We start from the raw sequence: 19386 nt of genomic DNA on the forward strand, positions 1-19386 counted from the left end.
AAGAAAAGGAGCTTGCAGAAAAAAAAAGAAAAAGAAAAAAAAAAGCCTCTTCATCGAGGCTCAGCCTCTGATTTTGTACCCAGAATTATTTGCAGGCGTAACCAGGTCCTGGGCAATCAAAGCGACGCTGTCGGCAGCGCCGGGCTCACACATGGACCGCGTTATCCCTGCGCAGCCCCGTTTCACCAGCCTGCAAACCTGGGGCGGAGCTGGGGGTGGCACTTTCTCAGCTTCCCTCGCCCCAAAGTGGCATTTGCATCCAGACCGTGATGTACGTCCTGTCACAGCCCTGCTCCACCCGCCGAGGACAAGTCACTTGGTCTGTGGAGGCTGTTCGGGTTGGACCCAGCTTTCTCGGCTGCCCTTCTTTACACTGTTATAGCAGATGGTTTATGCCACACACAACAAGTCATGAGTTCAATGTCTCCCCCAAGCCCAAGGATGCAGAAACCTCCTGCCCACCATCCTGTGATGGTGGAGGTTCAGCTCCATACTGGGCTCTTCTCCAGCCTTTGGGAACCCAAAGAGGTCCCGTCACAGCCACCCAGCTCAGTGTGTCCCATAAGGGCAGGGCAGACCCTCCTGCTCTAGGGCCAACTCAGAAAAGCCCGAAGATGGGACATCACCAGTGAATAAGAAGGAAATTTCTAAAATAATTGTTTTCTCTTTGAGATGTGAAGTGATTCCTCTACAGTCCCGTGGGGTGTCCTGAGTGGGACGGGGCTGGACCTGGAGGCATGGCGGTGCCACACTGTCCTTCAGACCATGCACAGAGCAACCACCTCTTGCTCTGATGGCCCACCCCTGCAGACCTGTGGCAGATGGAGAACGGCCAAGACGTCGCAGATGAACAGTCTGACGTTTGTGTGAGCCAGTGAGTTGTGCTGAACGGAGGGGAGGAACCTTTCATGCCAAAGCTCAGCTTTCCTGGGTCTGAGGGGGAAGCCTGGTCCCTCACGGGGACAGCACAGGACGGAGTGGGGATCTCCAGAGGTTTTGGAGACCTGCTTGTGGAGAAGACTGAAAGGGCTTGGCTTGTTTTACAGCCAAGCAGATCATAAAATCATAGAATAGTTTGGGTTGGAAAGCACCTTCAAAGGTCATCTAGGCCAACCCCTGCTATGAGCAGGGACAGATGGCAGAGGGGGGCGGACATATCCAGGACCGAAGGCTGGTGAAGAGCATCTCCAGGCGGCGTGAGGCTCAGAAACAGGCTCGAGCTGACCCAGATGGGCTTCCAGCCCACCAAAGGACGCGGCTTTGAGGGGACCCGTTTCTAAAGAAACCTTGGCTCCCACCTCAGCCCCATGAAAGATCTTCCATTTGAGGTCCCACAGTCTCTCTGAAGCTACTGATGTGCCTCAGCCCTGTTTTTCCGGGTGATGGACTCCCTGCTCCCTTGATCCCCTCCCACGTGTGGTTTGTAGTGCCCTTGCTTTCTTATTTTTACCTTTCCTTTCCTTTTTTCACACTCTCTTTTATTTTATTTTTTTTCACCTTTCTTTTCTATTTTCACCTCTCTCTTATTTTTTTTTTCACCTTTCCTTTCTTTCCAAAGTGCTAAGTGGCCCCTCAGGAGCCCTGCAAACCACCTTCCAGGCTCTGATCTGCTGAGGACAACCCAGCGCAGGAGAAATTTCCTACGAAAACTGAAAAAAAAAGCTGCTCAGGAAAGATGGATGTGAGGAGTGAGAGGAAGGGGAGGTGGGCAGAGGGGCAGGGACAGGGTGGGCATTCAAATCTTCCATCTGGTGGCTTCTCACTAGGCTTTTTTTTTTTTTCTCCACATATTTAAGGTCTGAAATTTTCACTGATCTGTCAAAACGAGCACTATAAAACCCCCAGCTAGCTGGAAAAGCCAAGTTATTGAAACCAGTGTGGTGACTCGTGACCTTTCCATGAGAAGTTTATATTAATATTCTTAAAAAAAAAAAAATACACTCACTGAAAGAACAAGTTGAAATGTTTAAGGAAAAAATACTCTCACCACAAAACATCCAAGTCTGGGTAAAAAAGTGATGCGGGTTACTTCACTGATCCTTCCTGCAGATCAAAGCTCATTGTATTTCTCCTTTTGCTCAAGGATATCAGCAACAATACCAAACCTCACTCCCTTTGGCCAAAACCATTCGCCAGCGAAATTAAATTAAACTTTTTTTTTTTTTTTTTTTTTAAGGAAAACAATAAAAATAAAATAAAAATAAACCCCAGGCTCAAGCCCGCGCCTCAGCTGGTGTTAATTGGCAGCTCCCCAGCCCTCGGCAGAGCTGAGCTGCTCCCCAAGCGCGGGATCAGAGGATGCTGGATCTTGCCTAAATCCAGCCCTCCCTGGGGGATTTTTTTCCTCGCCCTTTGTTTTCTCTCGCTTTCCCAGGCTCCTGTGATCTATTGTCTTTCAGCATTACGAACAATCTGATATTAGTCGCTGTCTTGACAACGCTCGCGTGTGAGTAACGTGTTGAGCCGACATCCTGCCGGCTTCGGCGAGGAGAAGGAGCGAAGCCACCAAGCTCCATCCCGCATCCGAACATCAACCTGTTTCTGAGCATTTTTCGTTTCTTTAATCAATATTGGGCATTTTTCACATGTCAGTTTGCTGTTAGCTCCCATCCGTGGCTACTGCCAGCCCTGGCAAGTTGACCCTTGGGAGGATGGGGCTGAGCCAAAGCCCTGTCGTGTCCAAAATCATAGAATCAGAGAATTATTTTGGTTGGAAAAGCCCCTCAAGATCATCGAGTCCAACCGTTCCCCAACCCCTGGCACTGTCCCATGTCCTGAGAACCTCATGTCCGTCTGTCCAACCCCTCCAGGGATGGTGACTCCAGCACTGCCCTGGCCAGCCTGTTCCAATGCCCCACAGCCCTTTGGGGAAGAAATTGTTCCCCAGATCCAACCTCAACTAACACCAGGATTTGAGGTACGGGACCATCATTGTCCTGCGTAGCTCGGGTGTCCCTGGGCAGGGGCCAAGGCAGCTCTTTGAGGCTGACAACTCACTTGGGCCCCCAGCCAGTGTGAAAGATGTTTGAGAGAGACCAGTGGAAGAATCTGAAAACACACATTTCCTTAAAATAGAGAAAAGTGCCTGTACCACATCTCAAGGGAAAAGCAGTGCCTGGGGGCAGGGGGGAGTAATTAGGGGGCAAATGAATTGGGAAGGGTTTTGCTGTGAGCACTGATGGACAATGGGATACACTGGTCAGCAAGGCTGGGCAGGTCTAGGGAGCATGTTTATGAGAAATAACTCATACCTGAGCTTGAATTGAGGTTTTTCTACTGGAAATAAGGTGTAGTTTGCTTGAGCAATGTTGGCCAAGTCACTTGTTTTTATTCAGTCACACCCCAAAGAGGAGAGAGGCCATTGATCATCCATCCATCCATGCATCCATCCATCCATCAATCCATCCATCCATCCATCCATCCTCCTCCAGGCTGCAGGGAGAGGGTCAGAGCTTCTTGAACAGAGGTTCAAGCAAAGATTGCGGTTATTCAAGGTGAGGATAATACTGACAAGATAAGAATATTAATTTTTTATATGCAGCAAGACCAAGAAAAAACCATCATTGCTGTTTGAAGGACGTTTTTCTGCAGCCTCCTGGTCACGCTCAGCCTGAGCTGCTGCATCCCCGTCACTGAGGGGTGGGAGCCCGCTGCAGCACGGTGCAGGCTCAGCAGAGCCGGATGACTCTGTAGTACCTTATACATTTCTGATAGTAAAATATATTATAGATGGAAACTTGCTATGTGTTATAAAAATGAGCTAATTTAAAAAATATCTGTACAGAAACAGGCATGTGTCAACACTGGAATTTATGTTTTATTGATATTGTTTTAATTATTTTGATGAATTACTGATATTGTTTTAAACTACATTGTTCCTATAATACCCCTTTGTGCTCTCATTTTAAGACAGAACAACAAAGCAAGATTTTAGTAAGGGATAGATCCCAATATCCCCAAGGAGCATCATGCCAGGACTTCAATGTCCCCCCAGAGAGACTCAGGGTGAGAACTCCTGATGACCAAGAGCAGGGAGCAAGGCCAGTGGAGTGTGATGAGCAGATGCAGCCTGGACAAGGTCAAGATGGGATGGTTGAGGTCGGATCTTGGGAACAATTTCTTCCCCCAAGGGCTGTGGGGCATTGGAACAGGCTGCCCAGGGCAGTGCTGGAGTCACCATCCCTGGAGGGGTTGGACAGACGGACATGAGGTTCTCAGGGACATGGGGCAGTGCCAGGGCTGGGTGAATGGTTGGACTGGATGAGCTTGAGGGTCTCTACGAACAAAATGATTCTCTGATTCTAAGAGGTGATGGAGAAGAAACACCTTGGAGAGGCAGAGAGGGCACAAGCAGGAGATGAGAAGGCGACAGGGGTTCCCAAAGGTGCAGGATTTTTTTGGGAGCAGGAGACTGGGCATGAGAAAATGACGGGCCACTAATGGACTCCAGCCCCATGTGTTGATTCTACTGGTGTCATAATAGGGTTGGAAACTATCTAATACAATGACGGACTTGTGCAGAATATTTTATGGCACGGTAGTCTGAATCTGGACCTTCAACCCTGGCTAAAAGAGCATGCAGCTCTCCCAGCATTCCTGGATTTATTACTTTGAAGTGTATTTTTTCTATTTGTAGGCAAGCTCAGGAGCAGTGTAAGGAAGCAATGCTGCTCATAGTGCTTGATTTCCTGGGAAATCAGGCATAGAACTGGCTGTGGATCCAGCCAGGAGGAGTCTGAGCCTGTTCCACTCTCTCGATCTGCAGTAGCTGCCATATTTTTTTGAGAGGAATATGATGGTGGATGACTATTGGCTTCCGTCTGTACAGTAAGGGCTATTGTAGACTGCCAGAAATGTGGAGGGATAGATGGATGGATGGATGGATGGATGGATGGATGGATGGATGACTGGGTGCATGACTGGATGGATGCAAACTCAAGTTCATTTTGAATTATGCCATTTCTCAAGAGCAGTATGGATGCTTATTGTTGTTGCCTCTTCCTCTGGACTCAGAGAATACCCATATCGCTCATTAAAACATCCATTGCTCCGCATTTCTGCTTGAATGGCTCGTAGATAAAAGTCTCCTATTGCAAACTGGGCAAGCGAATATTTCTGGCGGGCTTTTGCAGGGTCAACCGGGCTTAAAAAAGGGAAAAAAAAAAAAAAAAAAAAAAGAAAAAGACTGTAAACCATAAAAGCCTTCCCTGAACTCCATGGCGGGTGCTACATCAGCATAGGCGATGTCCCCTGCCATCCAGGCAGCAGGCAGGAGAATCTGTGCCGGAGGGCTTGGGGGTGTCGGTGGAGGAGGGAGGGAGGAAATCTGGAACCCATAAGCTCCACTGATGTTTGTGTTACCTTGCACGGCTGCATTGGTCTGCGCCTGGTCCGCCCACGGGGCTCCTTGCCCTATCAGCAAGAGCCCTTCCCCAAAGTTATCCGAACGCCCTCCTCTCCGCAACCCAAAGGAAAAGCCAACTGAGCTCCTTGGAGGGCTCGGCGAGGCTTGGGAGGGTTGGGGAGGCTGGAGGGCGGGTGCTCCAGGCTGCACCTCCTGAGCTGCTCCCCAGGCCACCTCGCCGATGTGCTGTGGCCGGCGCATCTCGTGACACCCCAGCGCCCTTCGCCCGCCAGGTGACAAGAAGATGAAAGAAGAAAACATGTGCCCGGATTCCCCCGAAGGCAGCCTGGTCACCAGCGAGGAGGAAGGCGAGCGGCTGCACAAGAAATGTCACCGCAAGCGCGGCCAGGGGCACAAGCCGGCCGAGGAGTGCGGCGTCTCCTCGCCGCAGGGCAAGCGGAGCAAGCGCAGCCCCGTCCCCCCGTCCTTCGAGGACATGCACACGCAGCGGGTGATTGCCAACGTGCGGGAGCGCCAGCGGACCCAGTCGCTCAATGACGCCTTCGCCGAGCTGCGGAAGATCATCCCCACGTTGCCTTCTGACAAGCTGAGCAAGATCCAGACCCTCAAGCTGGCCGCCCGCTACATAGACTTCTTGTACCAGGTCCTGCAGAGCGATGAGCTGGACCACAAGATCACCAGCTGCAACTACCTGGCCCACGAGAGGCTCAGCTACGCCTTCTCCGTCTGGAGGATGGAAGGGGCTTGGTCCATGTCTGCATCCCACTGAGCCAGGGTACGTATCGCCGATATCTCCCTCGCTCCTGCATCCTCCACGCATCTCCCTGGCTTGGTCCCCAGGGGGAAACGCACGGCAGCCGCCCCCTCCTCATTGTCCACATGCAAATGATTTGCTTTAACGAACCCCAGACGCTGGCGGTCAGAGGAGGTGGCGATTCCCAACCTCGCCGGGGCTGGTGGGACATTGCAGGGGGCTGAGAAATGGAGCCCTAAAGCGACTGATCTCATTTAGTGGGGTCTGGTCCAGGGCAGCCTAGTGAAAGGTTTGAAATCAGGGCTTAAAGATCTGATTTATCCTCCCACGGTAAGCCGGGAGGGGACATAAATCAGCAGACACCCTCCTGAACGTGCTTGGGTCACCGAGGTGTCAAAACCGCACGAGCGAGACCAGGGCGGCCCCACGGCTGCTGCTGCTCCCCTGTGCGAAGAGCCCAGCCTTGTCCTTGTCACCCGGTGACACCCGGCAGCTGTTCCCCAAAGCTGTTGGGTGGCCCGGGACCTCCATCCTGCCCGGTTTCCTCCTGTCCCTCTCCTAAAGCACTGCAGATGAGGTGGGATCCGTAATCCCTTCGGATCTGCCAGCATCTGACGCTGCAGGAAATAAAACACCGAGCAAAGATGCCGGGGCAGCGAGGTTTGTGTGCACCTCGTGTTTGACGCGCTCGGCGCCATCCAGCCGCCAGCTGAGCATCCTTCTAACCAGCAGCAAAGCTGCTGAAAGAGGGTTTAATCCTATTTTCAGTGGTTTAGGTCCTGTTGGGCTAGGAGAAATTTGGGACGGGGAGAGAAGGCTCAGCTACATCCTAACATTTCCTGCAGCCCATGAGCAGGAGCAGAAAGCTCTGGAGGATGTTCCCAAGCTGTGGAGTTTGGGGACACTCCATGGGAGCCCAGCCCAGCCCCTGAGAGTCCCCGTTGTCCCCTAAACAGGTTCAGGGCTTCTGACTTTCCTTGTATCAGCCCCGCCGTCAGGGTGAGAGACCCCCGACTCCTCCGAAGAAGCCAACTGCGCTCTGATTATTCTTGCACCATTAGTGGTGGAAAGACCTTTTCCTTATTATTTTCTGCGAGCTGTTGGGGTCAGCCCCACGCACTCTCCTTGCGCCCCATTTCTCCTCCTGACCAGTCTTACTGCAGCCCCGATTCCTTGCAAGGACCCGGGTGCGGCATCATTTATAACACGAGGGACCGTAGACCCTGTGATGAGAACTGCTGAGGGGGTGCAAGACCCTTATTTAAGCCACGCTGACCCGCAGCCTGGGCAGGGACCGGTGTGATGCTGCAGCTCAACGTGAGACCAGCGGTCCCCGCCTCATCACAGCTGCTCTGGGGAAAAGCAGAGTGCAAAAAAAAAAAAATTATCTGCTCTCCAGCCTGGTCTTACATTCTGAAAGGCCAGAGGGAGAAGGAAAGGGAGGAAAGTGCCTTTCTGAGACAAAATAAATGGTAGTAAATTCCTGCAAAGTGGCCCAGGTGGTGCCCGGGCACTGCGGGACCTTTTGCTGTGGCCAATGTCCCCTTCCCGAGCATCACTGACCCCAAAGCCTTTGGGCTTTGCCCTGAATTTCAGGCCAGATCTGTAGATGTAGGTGCAGCCGATGGTGACCAGCTCCCAGGGGGATTTCATTTAAGTATAAGCCACATTTAAACTCTCATTTTCCTGCAAGCCTTGCTAAGATCTCTTCTAACCTACAGGAAAGCTGCTAGTTTTCTAAACCCATGTATAAATCTCAATTATTTGGGGCAGACCTGGTGGTTTGAAAACTGCAGGAGCTCCCCAGGCAGAGCAAGCACCCGCATCCCCCCATCACCTCCCTCACCCTCTTCTGGGCATCGTATTTTTGCAGCCCTGGGAGTTTTGCAGTTTGCAGCTGGGTGATCCTGGGTTTTGAGGTATGGGATGCTCCGTGCCTGCTCCCAAAAGACGGGGGCTGCTCGGCACGGCTCTGCCCCGCTCTGCGGTTTGCAAGGGAGGTGGGAACAGCCCAGCAGGAACGTGGGTTTCTTGGGTGGACGGTTTTGAAGAGCTTCAGCGTTGTGCTGTGCTGACAAGCTGTGCACTTCATTCAAGCCCCGCTAAAGGCATTTTTGCTGTGGAGAAGGTGTGGGGTTCCTGAGCCCCCACACTCGGCAAACACGTGTCAGGTCTCAATTGCATGTGTGGGCTGATGTGCAGCTCCACATCCAGCCATTGACATGGGGGCCTGTTTATTTAAGCTGAGTGCTCGGCAGGAATGATTTTCCTGTGCTAAAACAGAGGAATTAAAGACCCTTAGTGATCTTAAAGACCTCTCTGCTAAACGAAAAAGCCTCCGTGTAAAACCCCGCATGTCCCGTGAATGCGGTGCTCTCCGTGTGCTTATCACCGCTGGTTCATATTCATCCCAAGCAGCTCTGGTACTTGCCTTGAGGCAAAGCATCCTTCAGCTGAATAGATAATAATCTGCTTTGTGCCGACCTGCAGCGGTGTTCGGGTACCAATTAGCAACTCCCAGCTGGGCAGGAAAGCGACAGGAGGAGGATTTGCTAAGCAAAGACCTAAAAGAGGGAATAACCGCGGGGGAAGCGATGCTGGAGCTGGGAAGGCTGCGCCTCTCTTTCCCGTAAGTGAATTAACCCAGCGCTTGCAGTGGGACTGTAATTTTATAATGTAAAGCAGCTAATGGCTGCTGCGAGCACCGACGTACTGGTCTCCACTGGAACCCAGCCTATTAAATATCAAAGGGCACTGGAATAGCTGGATGTGGATATGCCCTTGTTAACCAGGAGACATCATCCGGGGAAAGAGGGACTGAGCCCCCAGGCAAGAAAAATAACGTTTGAAGTCTCCCAAGCTCACGTTTTTTCAGCAGAGTCTTGAGCACATTAAAATGGTTTCTTTTCCTGCTGGAGGAGAAAATGAGGCTGGAAGCTGGAACTGCTGGGGGGGAAAGACTGGCGGAGTTGTAAGGGGTGATATTCTTTGCCCTTCATTTGTCTCTCTGGATTTATCGTCTTTCTTGCATTGCCCTCACTTAATTGTCTCTCCTGGAAGACCTTGGATAAATCTTCCCTTTGGGGACTGTTGCTCTTGCTTGGAGTCTGCTTTGTCGGGTGGATGTTTCATTTTCTTTTATTTATCAATGCGTGTCATTGCGCAGTATTAAAGCACCAGGGTATTAAAGGAGCTTGGGGGGAGCTCCCTTCCCTATTCAGATCTGCTCAGAAAAATGCATTTAAAGCAACATCTGCTTCAAAAAGCTGCGATCCCCCTGCAGCCTGGCAGGAAAGCACACTCCTGTCCTGGGGCGGTCCTTTAAAAGCAGCAAGAAGTGGGTCCATTCACTCCCCACTGGTTAAACTGGCCAAGGTGGCCCTGGAGCCCCGGGCTGGGTGGGAGCAATGCTGAGATTGGGCAGGAACCTCCTCGCTTTTGCTTTTGGTTTGAGCTCCCAGAATGATGAAGCGTTGCCCAAATCCTGGGAGATTTGTGCCTGGGTGATTTTTCTTCTTCCCATTCGGCTCAAAGGTGACGTTACATGCCAGCCCCGCTCCCCTCCATGCGCTCCGGTGGGATGCTGCTGGGATTTGCTCCGGCGTGGAGCAGGTTTAGGGGCCAGAAGTTTCCTCCAAAGGCTGCTCTGTCTTCTCCGAAAAGCACATAGCCCGTGTAGCATTTGCCACAGCGTCTGCAAGGTGGACAGGCAGAAGAAGAGATATTTGGGGCCTCTAAGGCTCCAGCTTTTGTGCCCTGGGGCGGGGGGAGCTGCCCTGGATGAGGGATGCAGGACAGCCCCCAAAATCCCAGGACTGAGCTCGTGCACCAGCTCCGGGGAAGGCTGCAGGAGAACAGGAGCTGAGGGGAGACCTTCTGATCTCTGACCTGCCTGAAAGGAGCTTGGAGCCAGGGGGGGTCGGGCTCTGCTCCCCAGGAACAAGCGCCAGGACCAGAGGAAACGGCCTCAAGTTGCGCCAGGGAGGTTGAGGTTGGATCTGGGGAACAATTTCTTCCCCAAAGGGCTGTGGGGCATTGGAACAGGCTGCCCAGGGCAGTGCTGGAGTCACCATCCCTGGAGGGGTGGGACAGACGGACATGAGGTTCTCAGGACATGCGGTGGTGCTGGGGGTGGGTGGCGGTTGGACTCGATGATCTTGAGGGGCTTTTCCAACCAACATGATTCTGTGACCAGACAGGGCTGGGGATGCTCAGTCCCACCATCACCCGCCCACATGGTGCCGGGGCTGCCGAGGGACCCCGGAGTGGTGGCACCACTGCGACGTCCCTGAGCTGCTCTACGCGGTTCCAGCCTGGAGCTGGGAGAATCACAGGCTGTCCCGCTGTCCCTCTGCACGTCCCTTGGCAGGAGGACACATCAAAGAGGAGATGGGGCTGCCATTAATTTCACCATCAGAAAAATCTTTTTTCTATCAAAAACTTCCACTTTTCTATTAAAGACAGAAGAACTCAACACCGGCCCTGCCGGGGGGGGACCAGGCTCCTCTCCATCACAGCAAGGCAGGCTCTCAGTATTACTCAGGATTAGTTAAAATTAAAACAGAGATAAAATTACACAGCCAGCCCTCAGGAGCATTAAAATGCCTGCCTGTTTACGATCCCCGCGAGGAGACGGGCTCGCTGGATCTCAGCTGCCTTCGCTCAGCTCAGAGGAACGGACGCCTTTGAAACGAGCCCCTGTTTCATTGCCGAATGTCAGGGGAAAGCACCTGCGATCTGAGGGGGAACGAAGGAGATGCGTTTATCAGACGGGCTTTGCATTTAATTTCCTTTTATAGGGCCGTACCTGCGCGGGGACGAGGGTGTTAATGCAGTGGGGAGGAAGGGCGGTCGCGGCCGGGGCGCTGGGGACGGGCTCACCGCAATGTCTCACCGCGGCTCCGCGCTCGCGTCCATCCCCAAGCTCTGCACACTCGGAGCAGGGCCGGTCTCCTCTGGAGGCTCCTGCAACCTTCAAAATCATGCCACGAGTGCATTATTTGGTGTTAAACCTTGCTTATTTGAGACACGGCTGTGCCGTGAGGCAAGGGGAGGTTATTAAGTTTTATACGAGCTGGGTTGAGATGCTCGTGGCTGTTTCTCGCAACCTAGGATGTCCTCGTGCTGTGCAAGTTGGGCGTCAGCCTCTTTGGTTGCCCGCTGTGCCCTTGAGCACTGGGATGTGCACAACACCCATCACAGACCTTCCAGACCATGGTCCCGAAGGTTCAGCAGTGGGACGTGTGGGGCTTTGGGGATTTTTTCTCTCCCTGCCCCGTTTGCCAGCCCTGACATCCTGCCAGCCCGTCTGCGTTACCGCAGCCGTGCCCGGGGTGAATTACCGGAGGGTTCGTGATTTATTCCTCTACAGGCTCCTCTCCGGAGAGTTGAAGTTCTCTGCAATTGCGCAAGGAAGGGCTGGAACAGCAGGAGGCAAAGCGGGGGGATGGAATAAAACCAGAGAGCTGGGGGTGATGGAGAGGAAGCCCAGGGATGGCGAATCGAAGCCGTAGCCTCACGAAGCTCTGCTCCTCCCATGCCCGGTGCCTCACGAGCTGCCGGCGCCGATTCCAACCTCATCCAGCCCTTGCAGGACACGTTTCGCTGCCCGAGGTCGGGATCAGGCTGCGTCTCGGCTTCTCCCGCTCCGCTGGTTCACCCGGCCCACGGCCCCGGCTCCGCGCTGCTGTCCGGCGGCGGCTGCCGGCACCCGGCAGCTCCGCGGGGTCCCCTCCGGTGTCACCGGCCGGGGACAGCCTGTCACAGCCTGTCGTCCTCCGGGCTGGAGCGGGAGCAGCCCGTGGCGGGGTGACGCCGTCCTCCCCACGGGGAGGAAAACGGATGAGCTGTTTGGCCGTTTCCCTTCTCCATCCTCGCTCTGCTCCCAGAGCAGCATATTTGGGGGAAAAGCTGTGATGTTTTGAATGCTTACAGTCTCGGGCTCAGGTGTGGGGACGTTTCCCAGTGAGCAGATCCTTGCGGCTACGGGGAAGTCTGCGAATGCGAAGCACGAAGGCTCAGGAGCCAGAAACCAAACGCGGCTCGGCCCCCGCTGGCTTCCCGGCTGAGCGCCGGATTCTGCACGATTTTGGGCAGCCTGGGACGAGCCAAACCCTGGGTGACTCGGCAACCGGGCTGACCCTGTCTGTGTCCCCTTAGGTCGCCTCCGCCTCGATGGAAACACGCAGCAGCACCGGGGCACGCGACCCGGCCACCCCGCTCTCCTCCAGCACCCGAAACCCGGCAGCGGCCACCCCGGCGAGCAGGAGAGCACCAGCCCCGCCTGTCCCCTCCCGTCCCCTCGCCCAGGGCTGCTCCGGCACCGCAAACCCCAGGGCTGGGGCAGAGCGACCTGAACCAGGACCTGAACCACGACCTGAACCAGGACCCAAACCAGGACCCGAACCAGGACCCGAACCAGGACCCGAACCAGGACCTGAACCAGGACCTGAACCAGGACCCGAACCAGGACCCGAACCAGGACCCGAACCAGGATCCGAACCACGACCTGAACCAGGACCCGAACCAGGACCCGAACCAGGATCCGAACCACGACCTGAACCAGGACCCGAACCACGACCTGAACCAGGACCTGAACCAGGACCCGAACCAGGACCCAAACCAGGACCCGAACCAGGACCCGAACCAGGACCTGAACCAGGATCCGAACCAGGACCCGAACCAGGACCTGAACCAGGACCTGAACCAGGACCCGGGTGGTTTTGCTCAGAATCAGCTTGGTTGGATGCTGCCTGTGAAATGCTTTAAGGAGTAATTTATTTTTGACTTGTAGGTAAGAAATAGTTGAGTTATCTACTCCGGTACCAGCCACCCCCTTCCCCAGCCTGCGGGGAAGCCGGTGTCCCCATTTCAGTGGCCGATGTCCCCATCGCGGTGGGCTCAATCCTCCCTGCATCCCCGCTGCCTGCGGCCAGGATGGGCAGGACGTGATGGGGACAACTCGAGCCCTCCCAGAGCTCCCCCAGGGATGTGGCAACGCGGCGTCCGAGGGTTTGGCCGAGGATGGAGCACAGACCCCAGCACGGTTCTGCCTTTATCCCGCTCCGGAGCTCCGCGCCGATGCTGCGGTCGGAGCTGCTGCCTGGCGAGCAGAGCTGGTTTTGGGGGGGCTGATGAACGCCCCAATGAACCCTGAGGCACACGACACCCCCCCACTCGCTCGTACCCCACGGACATATCGCAAAATCAGCCGCTCTGTTGGAAGAAATCTGAAATTGTTAGAAAATAAGGCTGAAGACGTTACGCAGAGTCCTTCCCTCTGCCCCGCGAGAATGGGGGGGTTGGGGCAACTCCAGGGGGATTCAGGTTCTTTCGGGGGCGAGAAGGAGTTGGGGGGACGGGGAGATGCTGGGGGACGGCGAAGGGATGTCGGGACGTCCGGACAATCCCAATAAATTCCGGGGGGAATTTTCCAGCGTTCCATCCTTTCGTTTCCCAAGGAAATGGTGCTGCCACACGCCCACCCCCACCCCCTCCATCGGCGCCGCTGCTCGGACAGTTTTATTTAAATTGGGCGAAGGAGAATCAGGTATTTTTGCTTATTATAGCACAGAAAGGCGGTGGGGGGAAAATCCCCGTAAGTGAGGCTGCGACAGACGTGCAACCGAAAACAACCCACGTGGGAGAGAAGTGTTATAAATGACTCAACAGCCGAGTTTCAATTAGTGCTCAGACTTAATTAGACACCGGAGAACCCAACAAGAAGCAACAGCAAGGCTCAGGCTCCCTCTTCCTATAAAATCCTCAGTTTTTATATATACCGGGAGTGGATTTCATGCTCTGGGGAGCTGAGTGCAGCCTTTAATAAGATCTGAATGTGTTAAAAAAAATGAAAGTTCTGTTAAAAATGGGGTTGCAGAGGGTTTCGTGAAGCACATCAGCTGAAGTAATGAAACCTCCCTTAGAAATAGAAATTTCCTTCAAAAAAATAAAATGTGCTTTAAAAATAAAGGGAAAATACCTCTTTCTGGAGACAGGCTTCCAACCGTATTTTTTTTTTAAAGTATCTTTTTAAATATTATTTTTAAGTAACATTTTGTTGAGTCTTTTTTTTAAAAAAACACCCTTTATATTGACTTATATAAAAATGAGTGAAACGTCAGCCCTGAGGAAGGAACAATGATTTGAACCAAGGGCTAGGGCAGGTTTTTTTTGATTCTCACAGTCATGATAGTTGTTACTCTTAGACAGACACGGCGAATTTTGGAGAAAAGGTGTTTGGGGCAAGGAGGGATGGATCTGGAGATGTTCTGGCCCTTCGAACCTTTTTGTGGGAAACCCCCCAGTAAACCCCGTCCCCAAGGGCCAGGCACCCCAGCATGACACTGGGTGTCCCTCGGCCGTGATGCCACGTGGGTTTTGCTGCCACCCCAACAACCCTTCCCGTCAGCGGGGACAAGCGAGTGACATTTGGGGTCCTGGTGCTTGTTTGGGGGGTCCTGGTCTCAATTTCCTGGGAGATGGAGGGTGCTCGGCTGGGATGTTCGGGGACGGACACAGGGATGGACACAGGGATGCACACAGGGATGGACACAGGGACGGACACAGCGATGGACACAGGGACTGACACAGGGACGGACACAGGGATGGACACAGGGACGGACACAGGGACGGACACAGGGATGGACACAGGGACGGACACAGGGATGGACACAGCGATGGACACAGGGACGGACACAGGAATGGACACAGGGACGGACACAGGGATGGACACAGCGATGGACACAGGGACGGACACAGGAATGGACACAGGGACGGACACAGGGACGGACACAGGGACGGACACAGGGATGGACACAGGGACGGACACAGCGATGGACACAGCGATGGACACAGGGACGGCTGCGGCCGGAGCTCCTGGAGCTGGAGGACATGTTCATGGTGGGACGATCTGCCTGATGTTCCGCTGTTCAGATCAGGGGGGTGGGAGCTTGCTGAGGTTCCTCCCTCCATGGAACCATTTTGGCTGGAAAAGCCCCTCAGGCTCATTGAGTCCAACCGTTCCTCCACCCCTGGCACCGCCGCATGTCCTGAGAACCTCATGTCCGTCTGTCCAACCCCTCCAGGGATGGTGACTCCAGCACTGCCCTGGGCAGCCTGTTCCAATGCCCCACAGCCCTTTGGGGAAGAAATTGTTCCCCAGATCCAACCTCAACCTCTCCTGGCGCAACTTGAGGCCGTTTCCTCTTGTCCTGTCACTTGGGAGCAGAGACCAACCCCCTCCATGCTCCAAGCTCCTTCCAGGCAGGTCAGAGATCAGAAGGTCTCCCCTCAGCTCCTGTTCTCCAGCCGAACCCCCAGCTCCCTCAGCCGCTCCCATCACCCTTGTGCTCCAACCCAGACGTGGGGGGAGCGCCCACCCAGCCCTGCACCCATGGGACCCCACCACCTCCTCCAGCCACCCCACTGGGCAGATGTCATTGAAATGGGTGTTTGGGGGGCACCTGTGGACAAAGAGGTGACACCCCATGGGGAGGGGGGCCCCTTCCAAGCAAACACACAGTCCTGCTAGAAAAAATACGCGTCATGAACACCCATGTCTCACCAACGCGGCGTTTGGTCCCGTGTCCGGGGTTGAAGCCACAAGCGGCAGCCAGGGCTGGCACGTCCTGGGAGCTGTTGGGGACATCGGCCACAGGGCGGGTGACACAGGGGAGCAAAGGGGCTGCCTGGGGATTCAGGTTGGGGTGACCCACCACACGGGGGGCGCAGGGTGGGGATATTGGGGCCACCAGCCCCAGCCCAGACTGGCCAGCCCTTCAATTAATGAGCTTAATTAATCACGACGTTTTTTTTTTTTTTTTTCCTTTGGTATCTTGCCCTGAGAGATCCAGAGGAAACCTGAAAATGTTAAATGCTGAAGAAGTTAAGATGTGAGGAAATAAGTATTTTGGGGGGCATTTGTTCTTAAGGCAATAACAGCTCCCACGGTCACCCAGAGTTTTCTCCTGGGGGAAACTGAGGCACAAATATTGAGCTTTGGGCTCCTTTGCTCCGGCACAGCTCCTGCGTGGCACCAGCCCACGGGGTCCCACTGGGAGAACTGGGCTGAGGTTGGGACTGGGCAGGGGAGGGAAACTGAGGCAGAGGGACAGGGAGGTGGGGGGTACCCGGGCTGCAGGGGTGGGCACGGGGGGAAGGGCTGGTGACCAGTCCTGGCTCAGGGACACCAGAAATGCCCGAGTGCCCCTTGGCGACGGGTCCTTCCCACCACCCCAGAGCCCGCCCCGGGGTGGGGGACACCCACAGGACAGAGGGACAGAGCCATGGAAGGGGACAGCACCCTCCAACGCCAGGCTCTGGAGAGGAAAAGAGGTTTGGGGAGGCTTTTTAACCCCTTCCTGCCCAGGCTGTCCCACCGCAGTGTGACACCCCCCTCCCGGAGGGTGCCCACCCCAGCACAGGACAAGTGCGGGTCCCCCAGCCCTGGGTGTGAGGGTGAAGCCACGGGGGGGGGTATGGGCGGTACCGTGGCGTCACCTGGTCACAAAGGATCTCGCACCCTCCCCGCTCCCTGTGTCACCGCCCGGCGCTGCTGGACCCACCTCTGGGCACTTGGAGACACAGAAATGGTTTATTCTTCCAAGGTCCTTTTTTTTTTTTTTTGTGATTTCTCCTTCTTTGTTATTTTTTTTTTTTTTTTACAAAATCTCCTCCCTGTGCCTGCAGACGGGACTCAGCCACCTCCCGAGCCCCGCCAGGTCTCAGCGCCCTGTCCGTCCCCTCCTCCCCAGCCCAGCTGTCCCCAAACCCCAGCACTGTGACACCCCAGTGTCCTCGTGGGGCAACCCAGGGGACACGGGGAAGACAGGGGGACGGGCTCGTGGGGCGATGAGCCACACGATGCCCCGGTGCGGTGTGAGATGGGACAAAGGCAAATCGAGAGGGAAACCTCATTTTGGGGGGTTCACTCTGCCTCTGTCACCCCAGGGTGGCCTGAGCAGGGACAGGCACCGTATCACTGGGGCTTTGGGTGTCCCAAACACGAGCAGAGGGTGATGGGAGTCAATTTGAGCTCTGCAAGAGAACAGGAGCCTGTTGGGGTGCTGGGGGTGCAGCTGCGGGATGGGGGACTCACGGGGGGCTGGAAGACAGCTGGGGTATCCCAGGATCACAGGGGTCGACATGATCCAGATCCTCAGGGCAGCGGGTGGCGAAAGGACTCAAGGCACCTCGGTAAGTCCGCACAAAGAGGCGCTTGTTCGCGACACCCCCACGGAGAGACGAGCACGACGGTTCACATTAGCACATGGCAACTGTGTATAGTGCAAATCAGAGCCCCGGCACCAGGGTTAGTGGTTCGGACGTCCCACAGGTGCGATCCTGGGCGCTGCGGATGCTCCAGCCCTCGCTCTTCCCCGGCTGCGGGCACCGGTCACGGTGATCCGAACCCTCCTTGTGCACAACGAGGTCACAGCCCGTGTCACCGTCACGCTCCCACCTCGTGCCCCGCCAGAGGAAGGGGAGGCAGGACACCACAAGGCACAGAGTGTCCCCCACCCCGGGCAAAACTGCTGCTCAAAGGCCGGCGAGGAGCTCTGGGCGCAGTCCCGAGGCGGCTCGAAGCACCCGCAGTGTCCATCCCAGCACCCACCCCCTTCCCCGGGGCGAGGATGGTCCCAGGAGAAGAGCAGGTCTAGGGGGTGTGGAGGCCTCTCCCGTGTGTCCCCAGAGGGGTTTCAGGTCCCGACGGTTGGGGACTGAGCGCAGGCACGGGCTGGGTTTGCACGGCCACACTGTGCGGAGGGAGTTTACGGTTTTCCATCGGTCCTGAGCAGGAGGACACGTTGCAGGCGGCCGCAGGAACGTCCTTGCTGGGAGACCTGCAGAGGTGGCAGCCAAAGGTCCGGCCATTTCAGGACCGTGACTCGGGGAGTGAGGATGACGTGGCAAATGGGAAGCCAGGAATGAAGAGCGAGCGCTGGGCTCAGGAGAGTCCAGCCATGTCCTGGAAGCAGGGGAGCAGAGAACGTTACTGCTCATCACTGGTTCATGGGCTCCTCTTCCTCCATCGGCTCGTCTTGTGGCCTGAAATGGGGAAATACGACACATGAGAGGGAGGAGGAGACCTGCAGGACGCAACGCGTCCTCTCAGCATCAAGGCAAAGTCCAGCACCTACACAACAAGCCTCCCAGTGCTTCCTGCTCCATTGAGACCTACATTGCGCCAGGAGAGGTTTAGGTTGGAAATTGGGCACAATTTCTTCCCCAAAGGGCTGTGGGGCATTGGAACAGGCTGCCCAGGGCAGTGCTGGAGTCACCACCCCTGGAGGGGTTGGACAGACGGACATGAGGTTCTCAGGGACACAGGTTAGTGCTGGGGTGGGGTAAAGGTTGGACTCCATGATCTTGAGGGGCTTTTCCAACCAAAACGATTCTGTAATTCTATGATTCTATGATCTCCCACACCTCTAGACCTGCTTAAAGCCAGGCCTGTGCTGACCTCCCAGGAGCTCACCAGCTGTGAGACATGGCCTTTCTTTGCTGCCACCCCCCTGACACCCAACAAACAGGGAGTGAGGGGCTCTCGCATCTCCCAAGATCAATGAGAGGTGCCCAGAGAGGTGGTGGCTGAACCATCCCTGGAGACATCCCAGGCCAGGCTGGACGGGGCTCTGAGCAACCTGAGCTGGTGCAGATGTCCCTGCTCATGGCAGGGGGGCACTGGGGGAGCTGGGAAGGCCCCTTCAACCCAAACCCTTCTGTGATTCTACTATGAAGAGCATCACCTCTTCTCCACCATCACGGCCACCGATAGGGAGGCCAAGGCTGTGACTGTCTCCACCTCTTCTGCCTCATGGTGCTGAGCCTCCAGGAAGGAGCAGCCCAGCTTGGAAGCAAAACGCTGCACGGCCGCCCAGTATTTACCTGCAGGGGAAGAAAAACTCAGGAGATGCCAGGATAGGGGTTGTCCCAGGTCTCCAGGCTTCCCTGGCAGTGAATGCACACATGGGTATCACCCTCCTATGAGGAGGAGGATGAAGAAGGGCTCCAGTGGGGTCTTGAATGCCAGGTGCCCCCTTGGAGATCATGGGGATTATTGGAGAGGGGAGAAAATGCCAACACTTGGCCCTTCCACGTTTAGTGTGGATACCAGGAGGCTGAGGGGAGACCTTCTGATCTCTGAACTGCCTGAAAGGAGCTTGGAGCCAGAGGGGGTCGGGCTCTGCTCCCCAGGAACAAGCGCCAGGACCAGAGGAAACGGCCTCAAGTTGCGCCAGGGGAGGTTGAGGTTGGATCTGGGGAA

General features: G+C 55.3%; 2 protein-coding genes across 7 annotated transcripts in view; one reads left to right on the forward strand and one right to left on the reverse strand.

The window, feature by feature from the left end:
* The first annotated feature begins 5648 nt into the window (after positions 1–5648).
* Positions 5649–12345, forward strand: LOC136000591 (twist-related protein 2-like). Its single transcript, XM_065654504.1, has 2 exons — positions 5649–6140; positions 12279–12345. The coding sequence occupies exon 1, from the start codon at positions 5649–5651 to the stop codon at positions 6132–6134; it is 486 nt and encodes a 161-aa protein (XP_065510576.1). The 3' UTR covers positions 6135–6140; positions 12279–12345.
* Positions 12346–16758: 4413 nt separating this feature from the next.
* Positions 16759–19386, reverse strand: part of HDAC7 (histone deacetylase 7) — a 94351-nt gene continuing 91723 nt past the window's right edge. For all 6 annotated transcript variants that reach the window (XM_065654282.1, XM_065654283.1, XM_065654280.1 and 3 more), the window contains 2 exons: positions 18869–19007; positions 16759–18167 (listed from right to left, as the gene is read on the reverse strand). In XM_065654282.1, the coding sequence (XP_065510354.1) occupies positions 18122–18167; positions 18869–19007 (185 nt within the window). In that variant the 3' untranslated portion in view covers positions 16759–18121. The remainder of the gene's footprint in view (positions 18168–18868; positions 19008–19386) is intronic.

The sequence above is a fragment of the Caloenas nicobarica genome, chromosome 33 (assembly GCF_036013445.1).
Source record: "Caloenas nicobarica isolate bCalNic1 chromosome 33, bCalNic1.hap1, whole genome shotgun sequence".
In the NCBI taxonomy this organism is placed as follows: Eukaryota; Metazoa; Chordata; class Aves; order Columbiformes; family Columbidae; genus Caloenas; species Caloenas nicobarica.

Excerpts from the sequence above, each read along its gene's own strand:
- LOC136000591 (XM_065654504.1), top strand. The coding sequence starts at position 5,649 with ATGAAAGAAGAAAACATGTGCCCGGATTCCCCCGAAGGCAGCCTGGTC.